At 45.8% G+C, this 13,213-nt stretch overlaps 1 protein-coding gene across 1 annotated transcript; it reads right to left on the bottom strand.

Moving 5' to 3' along the window:
• Positions 1 to 9,293: 9,293 nt before the first annotated feature.
• On the bottom strand, positions 9,294 to 11,099 carry LOC143785694 (uncharacterized). The gene is made up of 4 exons (XM_077274771.1): positions 11,063 to 11,099; positions 10,789 to 10,865; positions 9,890 to 9,969; positions 9,294 to 9,794 (listed from the first exon to the last, which is right to left on the bottom strand). The coding sequence occupies exons 2-4, from the start codon at positions 10,820 to 10,822 to the stop codon at positions 9,372 to 9,374; spliced, it is 537 nt and encodes a 178-aa protein (XP_077130886.1). The 5' UTR covers positions 10,823 to 10,865; positions 11,063 to 11,099; the 3' UTR covers positions 9,294 to 9,371.
• Positions 11,100 to 13,213: the final 2,114 nt, after the last annotated feature.

The following is a 13,213-nucleotide window of genomic DNA, read 5'->3' as shown; positions in this document are numbered from 1 at the left end:
TTATTGTATATGAAACAGTGTGATCAGCAGTGCTAAATGGGTGTGGTTGGGACATGGATATGGGTGTGACTAATTATGAATGGGTGTGGTCAGAGGCATGGCCTAAAATTTGCCGCGGCGCAAACTTTGTCCCTCTTTCACATCTTCAAAAGTTGGGAGGTATGCATACACACATACACACATACACTCACACATTCAGCTTTATATATAAGGCCGGCGTCACACTGGCGTTTTAAACGGCCGAGTGCAATGCGATAAAAAATCGCATTGCACTCGGACCAATGTTCAGCTATGGGGCAGCTCCCACCAGCCGACTTTTTGTCGGCCGTTTTCCTCGGCCCGAGACAATCGCAGCATGCTGCGATTGTCTCGGACCGAGGAAAACTCTGGGCTCACTCGCACCCATATAAGCCTATGGGTGCGAGTGAGACAGCGCACACCACTCGGATATCATCCGAGTGCTGTGCGTTATAAGCGGACCCCAGCAATGGAGGAGATGGAGAAATTAATTTCTCCGCCTCCTGCGCAGCTGTGCTCCGATCCTCCCTGTGCAAGAGAATCGGAGCACAGACGCATGACACTCGGCTCCTGCTCTACTGCGAGCAGGAGCCGAGTGTCATTAGCATATCGCATCCGATGATCTCGCATCGGATGCAATACGCCAGTGTGACGCCGACCTTAGATTGAAAGCGGCAAGCCACAATATGTTTGGGCGGCAGGATGGAGACACATGGACCATGTCTTCATCCTGCCCCACCTGTCTCCTTCCTGCCTCATGATCCTGCACCATGTAACATGGTAAGTAAAAAAAAACCCAGAAAAAATATTAAATAAATTAATTCGATAAAATAACCACCATTAAAACAGGTATACTCCAAAATACAGCTATATACATAAAAACACAAGGAGTACAAAAATACCCTTATAAAATATATTAATATTTTACTAATTATTTATAAATAATAATATAAATGGGTATGCAGTGAGTGTAGGACCCGCGATGACGTCGCGGTCTTGTGATTGGTCGCGTGACCGCTCATGTGACTGCGACGTCATCGAAGGTCCTTCACTCACTGCATTCTTAGGAACGGAGGCAGACGCTTGCACCGGTGAGAGCCAGGGTCCTTTCGGAGGGGTGAGTATATCCATATTTTTTATTTTTATTCTTTATTTTTTACATGAATATGGATCCCAGGGCCTGAAGGATAGCTTCCGATATTTGTGTCCCATTGACTTGTATTGGTATCAGGTATCGGTATCGGCGATATCCAATATTTTTTGGATATCGGCCGATCCAATCCGATACCAATACTTTTGAATATCGGAAGGTATCGCTCAACACTAGTCAGCTGTTGAAAATGCAGCGCCCCAGAGTCCTGGTCGCTGCAGTAATGTCATTCTTCCACCAGGGGGAGTGATATTACGTCTGAAGGTAATAAAGAAGTTCATCTTTCCAGGTATCACCAAACATACACTACACTTCACACTCCAACCCACCAGGGGGAGCCATGCTCCTATCTAGTAGGGCACTCCTCACAGAAGGGTAAAACTGGTGGTTTGGATAGAAAGTTAGTCAGATGCTGCCTGGGTTTGACCCAGTGAGTACCTGTCAGGCAGACAGGGGGAAAAGGAGGAACATCTGAGCTGCAGACAGAGGGTCCCTGTCAGGGGTGGGATCCTGACAGAGGCCTAGCGGGATAGAAAGCTACGGAGCTGCGCCTGCCCCACGTGCGGCAGCATCCTAAGAAAGGACATGAAGAGAACTGTGTTGTAGAGAGTGAGAAACGAAGTCACAGTACAAGGAGAAAACACCGGGGGGAGTTCTGCCCTGAGATAGGCAGCCTCCTTCTGAGGCGCGTAGCCGGTGGCCGGAACACCGAGGGAGTAATTGACTCTACGTATTACTTCAAGGACCGGCAGGACAGTCAATTCCAAGTTGGCTGCCCGACCTTAATACCTATGAAGACACGGTGGCAAATTGTGGGGGTCGGGGCATCTCTAGGGTCCCTATAAACAAGCCTCAGGCCATCAGTCAAAAGGGTTTGTCCTATCCACACCATCTGGGGGACAGAGAGAAGACATCAGAAACATCCACGAAAGTTGTGAGGACCTTACCGAGTTGCTCAGCAGGGAGGGACTACAATAAACAGGCGCTAGTAGGAAGGCTACTGATTTCCACCTGGATAAAGGGGAGTCTGGATTTGCCTTCGGACCGGCAGGACTCTGCCTACCCTGTGGTCCGTACCCTGGACTGTGGATGCTGAAGCTTCCAGTAAAAGGTAAAGAGACTGCAACCTTGTGTCCTCGTTATTCCCTGCGCCTCACATCGTCCACCATTACCATCTACACCTCTGGGAAGCCCTGGGGATACACTTCACCTGTGGGAAGGTATACCATCTAGCTGCCATAACATCACCCCAGCGTACCCCTGAGCAGCGTCGGTCACCCTGACCGAGTACCACAGGTGGCGTCACGAACACCATACAAACTACACCTTTAATTGGACACCCCTCAAAGGGCCACAGACTGGGTCAGGCCACCGTGACATCCCCGAACCGATGGACCCGGTGCCGAGTACTCCATTGCCCTTAACGTGGGGGCGCTCCAAAAACAGATGACATGTCGCAGCTTCGAGGTGGGCTCGCCGCCGGAGCCCACATCAAAGCATGGGTACTGACTTTGGACGTACTATTCCATCCGAGGTCAGTAAAGGGTTAACGAAACCAGCTGAATATGGCGTCGTATTGGAAATGTTCCATACTGGGAATGTACGCAGATTTTCCCTGAGTCAGTTTTGACTAGGAACTTATCTCTGGTCATCACAAGGCTTTTTAAATGTTCAAGCATTGACTGATAGGGAAGCTACTTCTCCTAGGTGGGAGGCTGTTTCGTTGGCTGACAAGAGCATTGTGTTTGTATGTGATGTGAGGAGGGAGCGTTTGTGACTATTTGAACACTGTAAGTTCTATGTATGGGGGTTTTGTCATCACCTCTTCCCATTTATTAAATAGCTGTATCACTACAGTGGTGACATCACCCCCTCCCTTTTATTGTACGGCCAAATCACTACAGATATGTCACCCCTCTTATATGATACATCTGTACCACCATAACATTGGGACCTCTACTATTGAATTTATAGCTGTAAGAGGGTGGTGCTGTTATGGACAGTAACACGCTGCCACTTTAAGACACAGCACCCCCTTGTTTGGTGTGATGGAATGTTCTGCTTCTCCCTGCTATAGATTGTGAAGATGAACTGCCCTAGAACAAGGGGAGGAGTTGAGCCTGAACTGCGTGTGTGAGCTGAAGCTGCTAGAGAGAGAACTGTGTGCTGTTTGCTACAAGAAAGGTCCCACAGCCTGGGACAGAGTGTACTTGTGAAATTTGCAAGACTTTTCCGGGTACAGCAAAGGTGGCTATTCTGTGCTAGTTTGTTAAGCCACGAAGATACTGAGAAAGGGACTTACAGTTTCCAGGAGCATCCCTAGGACCCAGAAGCAAGGAGAAGACCACATTTCACAGAGCTGACAGAAAGCCGTGCGCACCGTCATATTAGACTTCTGCGGGCCCCCCTGGGACTGGACCTGAGTCCCCAACATCACCGTGAGTCTTTTCCTGTTTGGTGCACCTGTTAGGGCCTAGTGTAGGCTTCAGTAGTCAGTACACGGGAGCCGTGTGGCCTGCTTAGTAAAGGCCAGGGAGGTTATATATAGAGTAGCATTGTTATTGGTTTATTGTTTAAATTTGCTTGTGAGACATATTTTGAGTCTGTAATAGCTGGAGCACCGTGCTATTTTACGGACAAGATAAAGTTTGTAACTCTTGTAAAGTGTCTCTTGCCATTGCATACCCCTGTTTGCATCTTCCTCACCCACTTCATTCCTTGCCTCCCAATAAATCTACCCTTTGTTGTTTGCACCTCATCTTGTGTACAGTAGTCTTCCTGCACCGTGGTGGTCCCCGGCCATCGCTTCAAGTGGCGCTGCGAGCAGGGTACTGTCACTAAGATGGAGGCAGCAGACAGCAATGGCGGGAATGCTAACATTAATGGGGATGCTGTGGTCATTGGTGGAACCCCTGCAAGGACACTCCCTATGGGCACCATATTTAGTGTGCTACCAAAGTTTGACAGCGAGAATATGCCACTGTCAGACTGTGTGTCCCGGCTGCAAAGCACCCTGAAGATTTATAACATCAGCCCAGACCTTGAAGCGGACATTGCTTTAACTGCCCTAGAGGGAGAAGCCCGCAGAAACGGCTGCCTACAACCAGAACTCATCCGTAGTACCCTGAAGGAGCTAGTGAAGTTCCTGGAAGAGATCTACGGCGAGACTGCTAGCGCGGGACACCTTCGCGCCAAATTTTTCTCTAGGCTGCAGCGGGAAGAAGAAGGAATTTCTCAGTATGCAGCAGCACTGCAAGAAGTGTTAGCAGAGGTGCAGAGAAAGGAGGCGGATGGATTTGACGGCATGGGCTCTAAAGACCGGATAATCTGGGAGCAATTCATTCTGGGACTGCACAACACATCCTTGAGGCGAGCACTGTCAGAACGGGTCCTGGCGGAAACAGTGGCCCGAAGTAAAGAAGAGAGCTATGTGTCTGGGGTGATGCGTGTCCAGGGCACCAATTCCAGAGAGGACCCAAACCATCAAGAGGTGCTGGTCCAGGTAGTGCAAGACTTGCAGCGGTCCCTTGTTAACGTGCAAGAGAAACTGACCCAGATGGAGCGAAGAGTGGGGGAACTACAAGAGCCTGACCCACCATACTCATGCAGCCATTCTTCAGCCCGACCGACAAGGGATCAGTGGGAACAAGCCCCCTCCCTTCAGGCATCGGAGGCACAAGGACAGGCTCAAGGTGCCCCCTGGCAAGGAGGAGGCATCCAATGCTGGGAATGTGGAGGATGGGGGCACCTTGCTAGAGACTGTCGGAACTATACTCAAGGCCAGCGGGAGCCGCCGTTAAACTACCAACCCCCGCAGTAATGTGGCACTCTGCGGGGGAGGCGAGGAGAGAAGCCGCTCCATATCATAACGAACACTTGATTGCTGGGAGTCCCTTCCTACGTGCTGAATTTGAGGGAGTTCTAGTGGATTGCTTGGTAGATACCAAGTGACGACGATGCCAGAAACGTATTTCAAACAGCATTTCCAGGCCCTGGCCCAGCCAGAAAAAGAGACATTGATCCGGTTGTTTGCTGCCAACCAACAACTGATCCCGGTCACAGGGGTCGTGTGGATGAATATTCGAATCTGTGGACAAGAAGTGGGGAGAAAAGGGATCCTGCTAGTCCCTGAGCCTATCAAAGAAGATGTGCCTGTCATACTGGGGATGAATATCCTATGTGAACTCGATCAGATTATATTTACCAAACGGGGACCTGTATATTGGAAGAAGGCTACTACACATAAGCGTACTCAAGAAGCTCTTCAATGACTGATCCGCGTCTGTGGGACGCAGAAGAGTGTGCCATCCTATCAGACGGTAGGGGTCATCAGGGTTCCTGGTAAAGAACCTGTAATCCTGCCTCCCGAGCGAGAAACTATAGTATACCTTCCAGTGGGGACGCATCGCAACCTTGACGGGTTGGAAGTGATTGTTCAGCCTGTGGTAGGCGGAGGAGTGGACCAAGAAGTCATGATAGCTCGTACAATAGCTGTGGTCCAGTGCGACACGTCCCCATAAGAGCTTTGAATGTGGGCCCTGGGGCGGTCACCTTGCCACGAGGGACAGATCTGGCCCTGGTGTACCTACATAAGGGCGAAGTGGTGAGTCAGAAGATGTCTTTATCGCCGAAAGAAGGTGCGGGGTGGACCCTAGCAGTTTCTGTGGGGGCCGAAGAGACGCCATCCCCGGAGTGGAGTGGACGGGTCATCCTTAATCAAATGGAAGTGGATGTGAAGGCTCTGGGCCCTGAGCGTGCGCAAGCAATAGAAGCTATGCTGTGGGAACATCAGGCCGCATTCGCCCATCATGCCGAGGATTTCGGCTGTACTGAAGCAATCACGCACGAGATACCGACCGGAGAAGCTTGTCCAATTCGAGAACGATACCGGCAGATCCCGCCCAAGATGTATCAAGAGGTGAAAACATTACTGAGGCAGATGCTGGATTCAGGAGTGGTGCAGAGTAGTCAGAGCCCTTGGGTGCTCGTCAAGAAGAAGGATGGGACCATCCGGTTCTGTGTAGACTACAGGAAACTCAATGCCTGCACTGTTCGAGACTCGTATCCATTGCTCAGCATCAAGGAATCCTTGACAGCATTGCGGAAAGCTAAGTACTTCTTCACCCTGGACCTAGCAAGCGGATACTGACAAGTAGCCGTGGCAGAGAAAGACAGAGAAAAAACTGCCTTCATCCTCCCTATAGGACTGTTTGGAGCCAAAGAAGTGCCACCTCTTCAAGAGAGAGATCGAGTACCTGGGCCACATAGTGTCACAAGATGGAGTTCTACCCTCACCAGAAAAAAGTGGCTGCTATCCAGATGTGGCCAGTCCCTCGCACGGTGAGAGAACTTCAGGCCTTTCTGGGGCTTGCCGGTTACTACCGCCGGTTTGTCAAAGACTTCGCGAAGGTGGCGGGTCCCCTGAATGAGCTGCTGAGGGGGACCGCCGGAGTGCCGAAGACCCAGTACATCCCTTGGGCCCAGAGAGTGCCTCCCAATAAATCTACTCTTTGTTATTTGCACCTCATCTTGTGTACAGTAGTCTTCCTGCACCGTGGTGGTCGCCCGGCCATCGCTTCATAGCGACAGTATATCACTATTTAATTATTGATTCATGGCCTTCAGCTCAGTCTGGAGCAATGGCGACTTGATGGATGAACAATCTGCAGGGAGATCGATCTTGTGTAAGCCTATATAGGTCCACCAGGGTCTTTTCCGCCGTTATCTTGATTGTATCAAGCCATTGGGTTCTTCTTCTTCTCCTTGTTCCTTCTATTTTTCCAATCATGTTGTCCTTCTACAGTGATTGTTCGCTTCGTATGATGTGCCCAAAGTAGGCAAGTCGTAGCTTGGTGATGGGTCCTTTGAGTGACGTTTCCCGCTTGATTTGTTCCAAAATTGATTTGTTTGTTCTTCTTGCAATCCATGGTATTGATAACATCTTTCTCCAGCACCACATTTCAAAAGGCATTGATTCTTCTTCTGTCTTGTTTCTTCATTGTCCAGTTTTCACATATGTACGTTACCACAGAAAAGATAAAACTATGCATAAACCGTGTCTTCATCGCCAGTGACATGTTCCTCAATTTGAAGACCTTGTCCAGTGTCTTCATTGTTGATTTGCCCATAGCTAGACAGATATTTACTTCTGGTGTTGTCATTTCATCTTGAGTGATCATCGATCTGAGTAGGTGGAAGTCTTTTACAACTTCCAGTTTGTCGCCGTTTATCTCAAATGTGTCTGGTTGTACCTGTCAGTAGTCAATAATATCTTTGTCTTCTTTGTGTTGAGTAAAAGTCCCATGGTTGAGCTTTCCATCTGGACACTCCATAATAAGTCCTTAAATCCATCTACGCTTGTTACTATCAATATTAAATCGCCTGCGTATTTCAGATTGCTGATGATTCGTCCCGCAATGTTTATTCCCTCTTCCTTTGAATTACATTTATTATTGCAATACCAAACACAGCCTAAAGAGAAGAGTGACGCTATACACCAGACAACCCATTTCAATCCAGAACTGTGGAGTACAAGACATATTAGAAAGTAGAGTTTTTCATGTTCTACTTCTGAATGTGAAGATAGTGTGGTGTATAACTCCAGCGTTGGGCTATATGGTTACTTGTTACAGTTATGCATCGAACTATGGGTGTCAAATGTAAGGTATGTCCATTTATTACTGACATTTCTATAGGGATCAAGGAGACCTAACTAAGAATCAAAAGCTGAAAATGAATATAAATGTCCATATGGTGCCTTTGATATCAAACTTGGAAGCATAAAGGAAACGTGTGAATGTGGTTTTCTTAAAAAAAAAAAAAAAATAACAGAAATTGTAGTATAATTTCTCTCAGTATCTAAAATTATCACCAATTTTACCCTATAGCCATACTTAAATTATTACTAACTAGTTGTAAGGTCATAATGTCTAAAGGTGTTAATCCAGAAAGAAAGTAAACTAACAAAACAAACTGAAATAAATTTGCAGGAGCAGCTGCTGTAGTTGCAATGCAAAAGCAAGAAAGAAAAGAGGCAACAAAATTCTGCCAGAGCAAATATGTAAATGGCCATATTTATTACACAGCTCCTAGAAATGTGAGGTTCTTGGCGCACATTTTGATCAAATTGTGCGAGCCCATCTGCCAACGACAAGGCGACCTCTTCAGATGGGACCCTACACTAACACTACACTAACCGGAATAAATAAAGCTCCTATGTCTAAAGTTGTTGATCCAGAAGAAGGCAAAAAACCCTGGACACACTCAGCCAATTTGTGACTCAGGGAAAAAATTCCTTCTTGACCCCGGGAAAAGGCGATCAGTCCTAGAACCCTGGATCAAACCCTACAACTAATACTATGGTTATTATTATTCTCCTACATTATCTATTATTTTTTATTTATTATTATTATTATTATTATTATTATTATTGTTTCTATTTGAAGTAATATTTATTCTAATATTAAAACTAAAATCATTACTATATGCTTATTATTAAAATACTAATTTAATAACTATTATCATTATTTTATGCTTTTTGTCCTTTTAGTTCCTTATTATAAATATTCTACAATTGTAGCAGTAATTATTTTTTTGCTATTTCTATAAAAAGACTATTGTACCTTTTCTACTATAAATATTACTACTATACTATGTATATGCTTTTGATCCAGAAGAAGGCAAAAACCCTTGGACACTTTCAGCCAATCTGTGTCTGAAGGGAAAAATTCCTTCTTGACCCCGGGAAAAGGCGATCAGTCCTAGGACCCTGGATCAAGCCGCCAAATTCTAATAAAATGTGTATAGTGTTATATTAATAGAATAGTTGTTAATACTAGCTGACTACCTTGTTATGACAACTACTTCTCGATATCCTATTTATACTACTGTAATTAATTGTTTATTATTAATTATTATTAATGCTTTGCCCCTACCAATATTAAGGTCACTATGTTACTTACTGCTAGAACAAACCTCCAGTTATAACTACTAATATTATTGCTTTTACATTTTTATTCCTACCATTTTTTACTATAATTACTACTATAAATATATATTATATATTTCTACTATTATGTTACTACTATGATAGTTAATATTACAGTTTTGCCTACTAATATTATTATACTGCTGCTCTAATATTTTACCGCTCTTATTACTATTTTTTTTTATACTTACCTCCCAGTATTTGCCGTATATGATGTTATCGGCTGAGAGGTCCTAGCAGGATTGTCCAGATGATGTTCTTCTTTCCTCTCAAATACTGGTTAATATACTGGAGGATGTGGCACTGCGTGGTCCTGCTGCTTCTTCTGGCCTCTGTCCTGCCGCTTCTTCTGGCCTCTGTTCTGCCGCTTCTTCTGGCCTCTGTTCTGCCGCTTCTTCTTGCCTCTGTCGGGGTCTCTCTTCCGGCGCCGATCTTAATTGTGATGTTGACCTTTTTTTTCTTCCTTTCCTCTTTTTGGGTTAGCTGCTCTTCATCCAGGTCCATACACAGTACTTTAGCCCGCATCGCCCTTGCTTCTTGTTCTGTGATGTGGGTCTTCATGGATGGTGCAGGCTGCTCTTCATATTCATGCCTTGTTGTATATTTCTTCTGGGCTTCTGGGCTGGTCGGCATGAGGCGCTAAGAAGACAGCAGATTAAGTTACTCATGTAATAAGACATTCCTATACACCCTTGTAAAATTAAAGGCAGCGGTATAGTCCTCTTCTCACTAACCTCCATCTTGTAGAGGGGTGACGGCAGAAACTTCATACAGAAGGCCAGTCTTCTGAATGCCTCCTCCGGTGTGATATCAACTGAAGGTGAAAAGAACCAAATATAAGGATCACCCATAACCATACAGAGAGGATGTGGCAGAGCGGCACTGCTGACCACCATATTGCTACCCATCCCACTAAGTACTAGGAACAGAAATGTCAGTAACAAGAAGCTAGAAAAATGTGTTTTGTCCATGGAAGACGCAATCCTTCTGTAGCCTTCATGGCCAATGATGGGATTCCCCTCTCTACCTATGAAGCTCACGTTCTGCTCAGACCGGCAATGTCATCCTTTGTTGGGGATCAGTTTAGCTTTCTGGTATTTTTTACAGCAAATATCTGCAGTTCTATATTTACCCCCAAAATTACTGGAAACCTGACACATCCCAAAGATAAAGAAAGGTGAAGCCGTTGGGAGCCACTTGACCACAGGACAGAGAATGGTTGTCTAAGGCTATATGCACACATTGTGGATTTGACTGTGGAATTTTCGGTGCAGATTCTGCATTTCTTGGCAGAAAACGCAAGTCAGAATCTGCGCTTTATTGCTTTTTTTTAGTGCGTTTCTTTTGCAGATTTTGTGTGGATTTCTTCCTTTTTTTACCCCTGCGGATTTCTATTATGGAATAGGTGCAGAAACACAGCAGATCCGCAAAAAGAATTGACATGGTCCTTTTTTGAATCTGCTGCGTTTTCCGTGCAGATTTTTCTGCACCATTAGCATTTTTTTTGCCATTGATTTACATTGTACTGTAAATCACTTGTGGATCTGCAGCGTTTCTGCGTGGAAAAAAACGTTGTGGATCCGCAGGAAATCTGCAACGTGTGCACATACCCTAACAGTGTGAGGAATCTCACCTGATCCAACGCTGGATGAAGGTCCGGTCCACATGGTCTCACTGTGGGCTTCACTGGTGTCGCAATCTATCAAAATCCTGTAAAATAGCAGAACAGTCAGAATAGGTTTTGGCCATTTGGGCAGATGCCATTGACCAGGGTGTACTGTTACTGGAAACTTTGGGAAACACCGTCTGTGTCAGGTTATTGTGGTTATTGTCCATCTTGGCTTATTCTGTATGAATATGTGATGAGATAAATCAGCCGTCACTTATATAATATTACAGGTTTATACCTGAAATGTCGCGGTGGCCGCAGGTGTCCGTCTTCACTCTCCGCTGAGATAGAACAGACTGAGAATAACTGACGTTTGTGTTTTTCTTCAAATTCAAATCTAGCAATCCTATTGGTTGTTTATTGCCATGGTGACAGAATTCACTGATAATTTAAAGGGACATGACGGTATTATTGCACTATAGTGAATTTTACTATATGTAACTTCCCTTTGACACCATTTAAGCTCATGGAGACGTGTTGTAATTCCCTGTACAGATGATAGGCACAATACTATGCAGGTAAATGATATAAAGGACCAGTGTCCCATTTGTTCTAGGGATTGGTGCGGGTCCCAGGAATTAGGTTCTAGCAATATGTCATTGTTTACCAAAAACCCTGTAATTGCTTCTACTTCACTGTATTTTGTGAGGACATGATATCTTATTATCTAGTTGGATTGCTCAAGGGAGTTTTTATTGTGTAATTGACATTAAGAAGAGAAGTGTTGTCACCTAGGAGAGGCATGTTCAGTAAATACTAGGTTTAGGCAGGGCCGCCATCAGTGCATTACTGCCTTGACTGGCATATGGGGCCCGATGAGCAGAGGGGGCCCGCAATGGGCCCTGTCTCTTCTGCTCATCGGGCCCAAGCGGCAGGCTTCTGCCAGCGCAGTAACTGAACCTGAGACCAAGACGCAGGTTCAGTTAAACTCTATAGCCATGAAAGTGTTTTGTTTTTTTTATATTGAAAGCGGCAAGCCACAATACATGGACCATGTGTCTCTATCCTGCCTCATGATCCTGCACTATGTAACATGTTGCAGGATGGAGACACATGGTTCAGGATCATGGGGCAGGATGGAGACAAATGGAGCACGATGGAGACACATGGTGCAGGATGGAGACATGGGGCAGGATAGAGACAGATGGTGCCGAATCATGGGCAGGATGGAGACAGATGGGGCAGGATGGAGACAGATGGGGCAGGATCATGGGACATGATGGAGACATGGGGCAAGTTGGAGACAGATGGTGCAGGATAATGGGGCAGGATGGAGACAGATAGGGAGGAATGGAGACAGATGGGACAGGAACATGGGGCAGGCTGGAGATACATGTGCAGTATCATGGGGCAGGATGGAGATATGGTGCAGGATGCAGACATGTGGTGAAGGATCATGGGCAGGATGGAGACAGATGGAGGTATGGAGACAGTGAGGTATGGAGACAGATGGAGATAGATGGGTCAGGATGGAGACACATGGTGCAGGATCATGGGCCAGGAAAGAGACAAACAGATGGGGCAGGATGGAAACAGATGGGGCAGGGATCATGGGGCAGGATGGAGACACGATGCACAATCATGGGACAAATGGAGCAGGATGGAGACAGATGGGACAGGATGGGGAGATCATATGGGGCAGGATGGGGAGATCATATGGGGAAAGATGGGACATCACATGGGGAGAATGGATACTGAGGGCAGGATTGGAGAACATATGGATGGAGCCAGGATGAAACAAAAGGGGACCAGGATGAGGGATATTATTACCCACTGTAGACGTTGGGAAAAATTAAGTAATGTGCTCTGCAAGCGGTGCTCTAGATAACTGTGTTTTTTCCTGCAGAAATGAGCCCTGGCTGAAAGAAGTGATGGCAGTCTGTACTGGATGGACATGAAAAGTGAAGATGAAAGACTTCACCTAGAGACGTCACTGGTGAGTCAGTGTGTTACCTGCACACTCACACTATACACTGTATACTTTATACAGAGGTCCTGTGTACAATGTCACCAGTGATCACTGTATTACCTTTACACTGACACTATATACAGAGTTCCTGTGTACAATGTCACCAGTGATCAATGTATTATCTGTACACTGACACTATACACAGAGCTCCTGTGCATAATGTCACTGGTAATCCCTGTATTACCTGTACACTGACACTATATACAGAGCTCCTGTGTATAATGTCACTGTTCATCACCGTATTACCTGTACACTGACACTGTATACAGAGCTCCTGTATATAATGTCACTGTTCATCACTGTATTACCTGTACACAGACACTGCAAACTAAGTACAGCTCTCCTGTGTATAATGGCACTTATGGTGATACTAGTATAGTGTTTTTTGTTAATGATCAGTATTGTAATATTCGGTCACTA

The sequence above is a fragment of the Ranitomeya variabilis genome, chromosome 7, assembly GCF_051348905.1.
Source record: "Ranitomeya variabilis isolate aRanVar5 chromosome 7, aRanVar5.hap1, whole genome shotgun sequence".
Taxonomy (NCBI): Eukaryota; Metazoa; Chordata; class Amphibia; order Anura; family Dendrobatidae; genus Ranitomeya; species Ranitomeya variabilis.
Note: the sequence above shows the minus strand (reverse complement) of the source record. Positions and strands in the feature narration are given on the sequence as shown.

What these genes read in the sequence shown, in the direction of transcription:
- LOC143785694 (XM_077274771.1), bottom strand. Translation starts at nt 10,822, where the DNA reads ATGTGGACCGGACCTTCATCCAGCGTTGGATCAG. An exon ending in TTCATCCAGCGTTGGATCAG is followed by an intron (nt 9,970 to 10,788) that starts GTGAGATTCCTC and finishes TTTCACCTTCAG; the next exon opens with TTGATATCACACCGGAGGAG. An exon ending in CACCCCTCTACAAGATGGAG is followed by an intron (nt 9,795 to 9,889) that starts GTTAGTGAGAAG and finishes CTGTCTTCTTAG; the next exon opens with CGCCTCATGCCGACCAGCCC.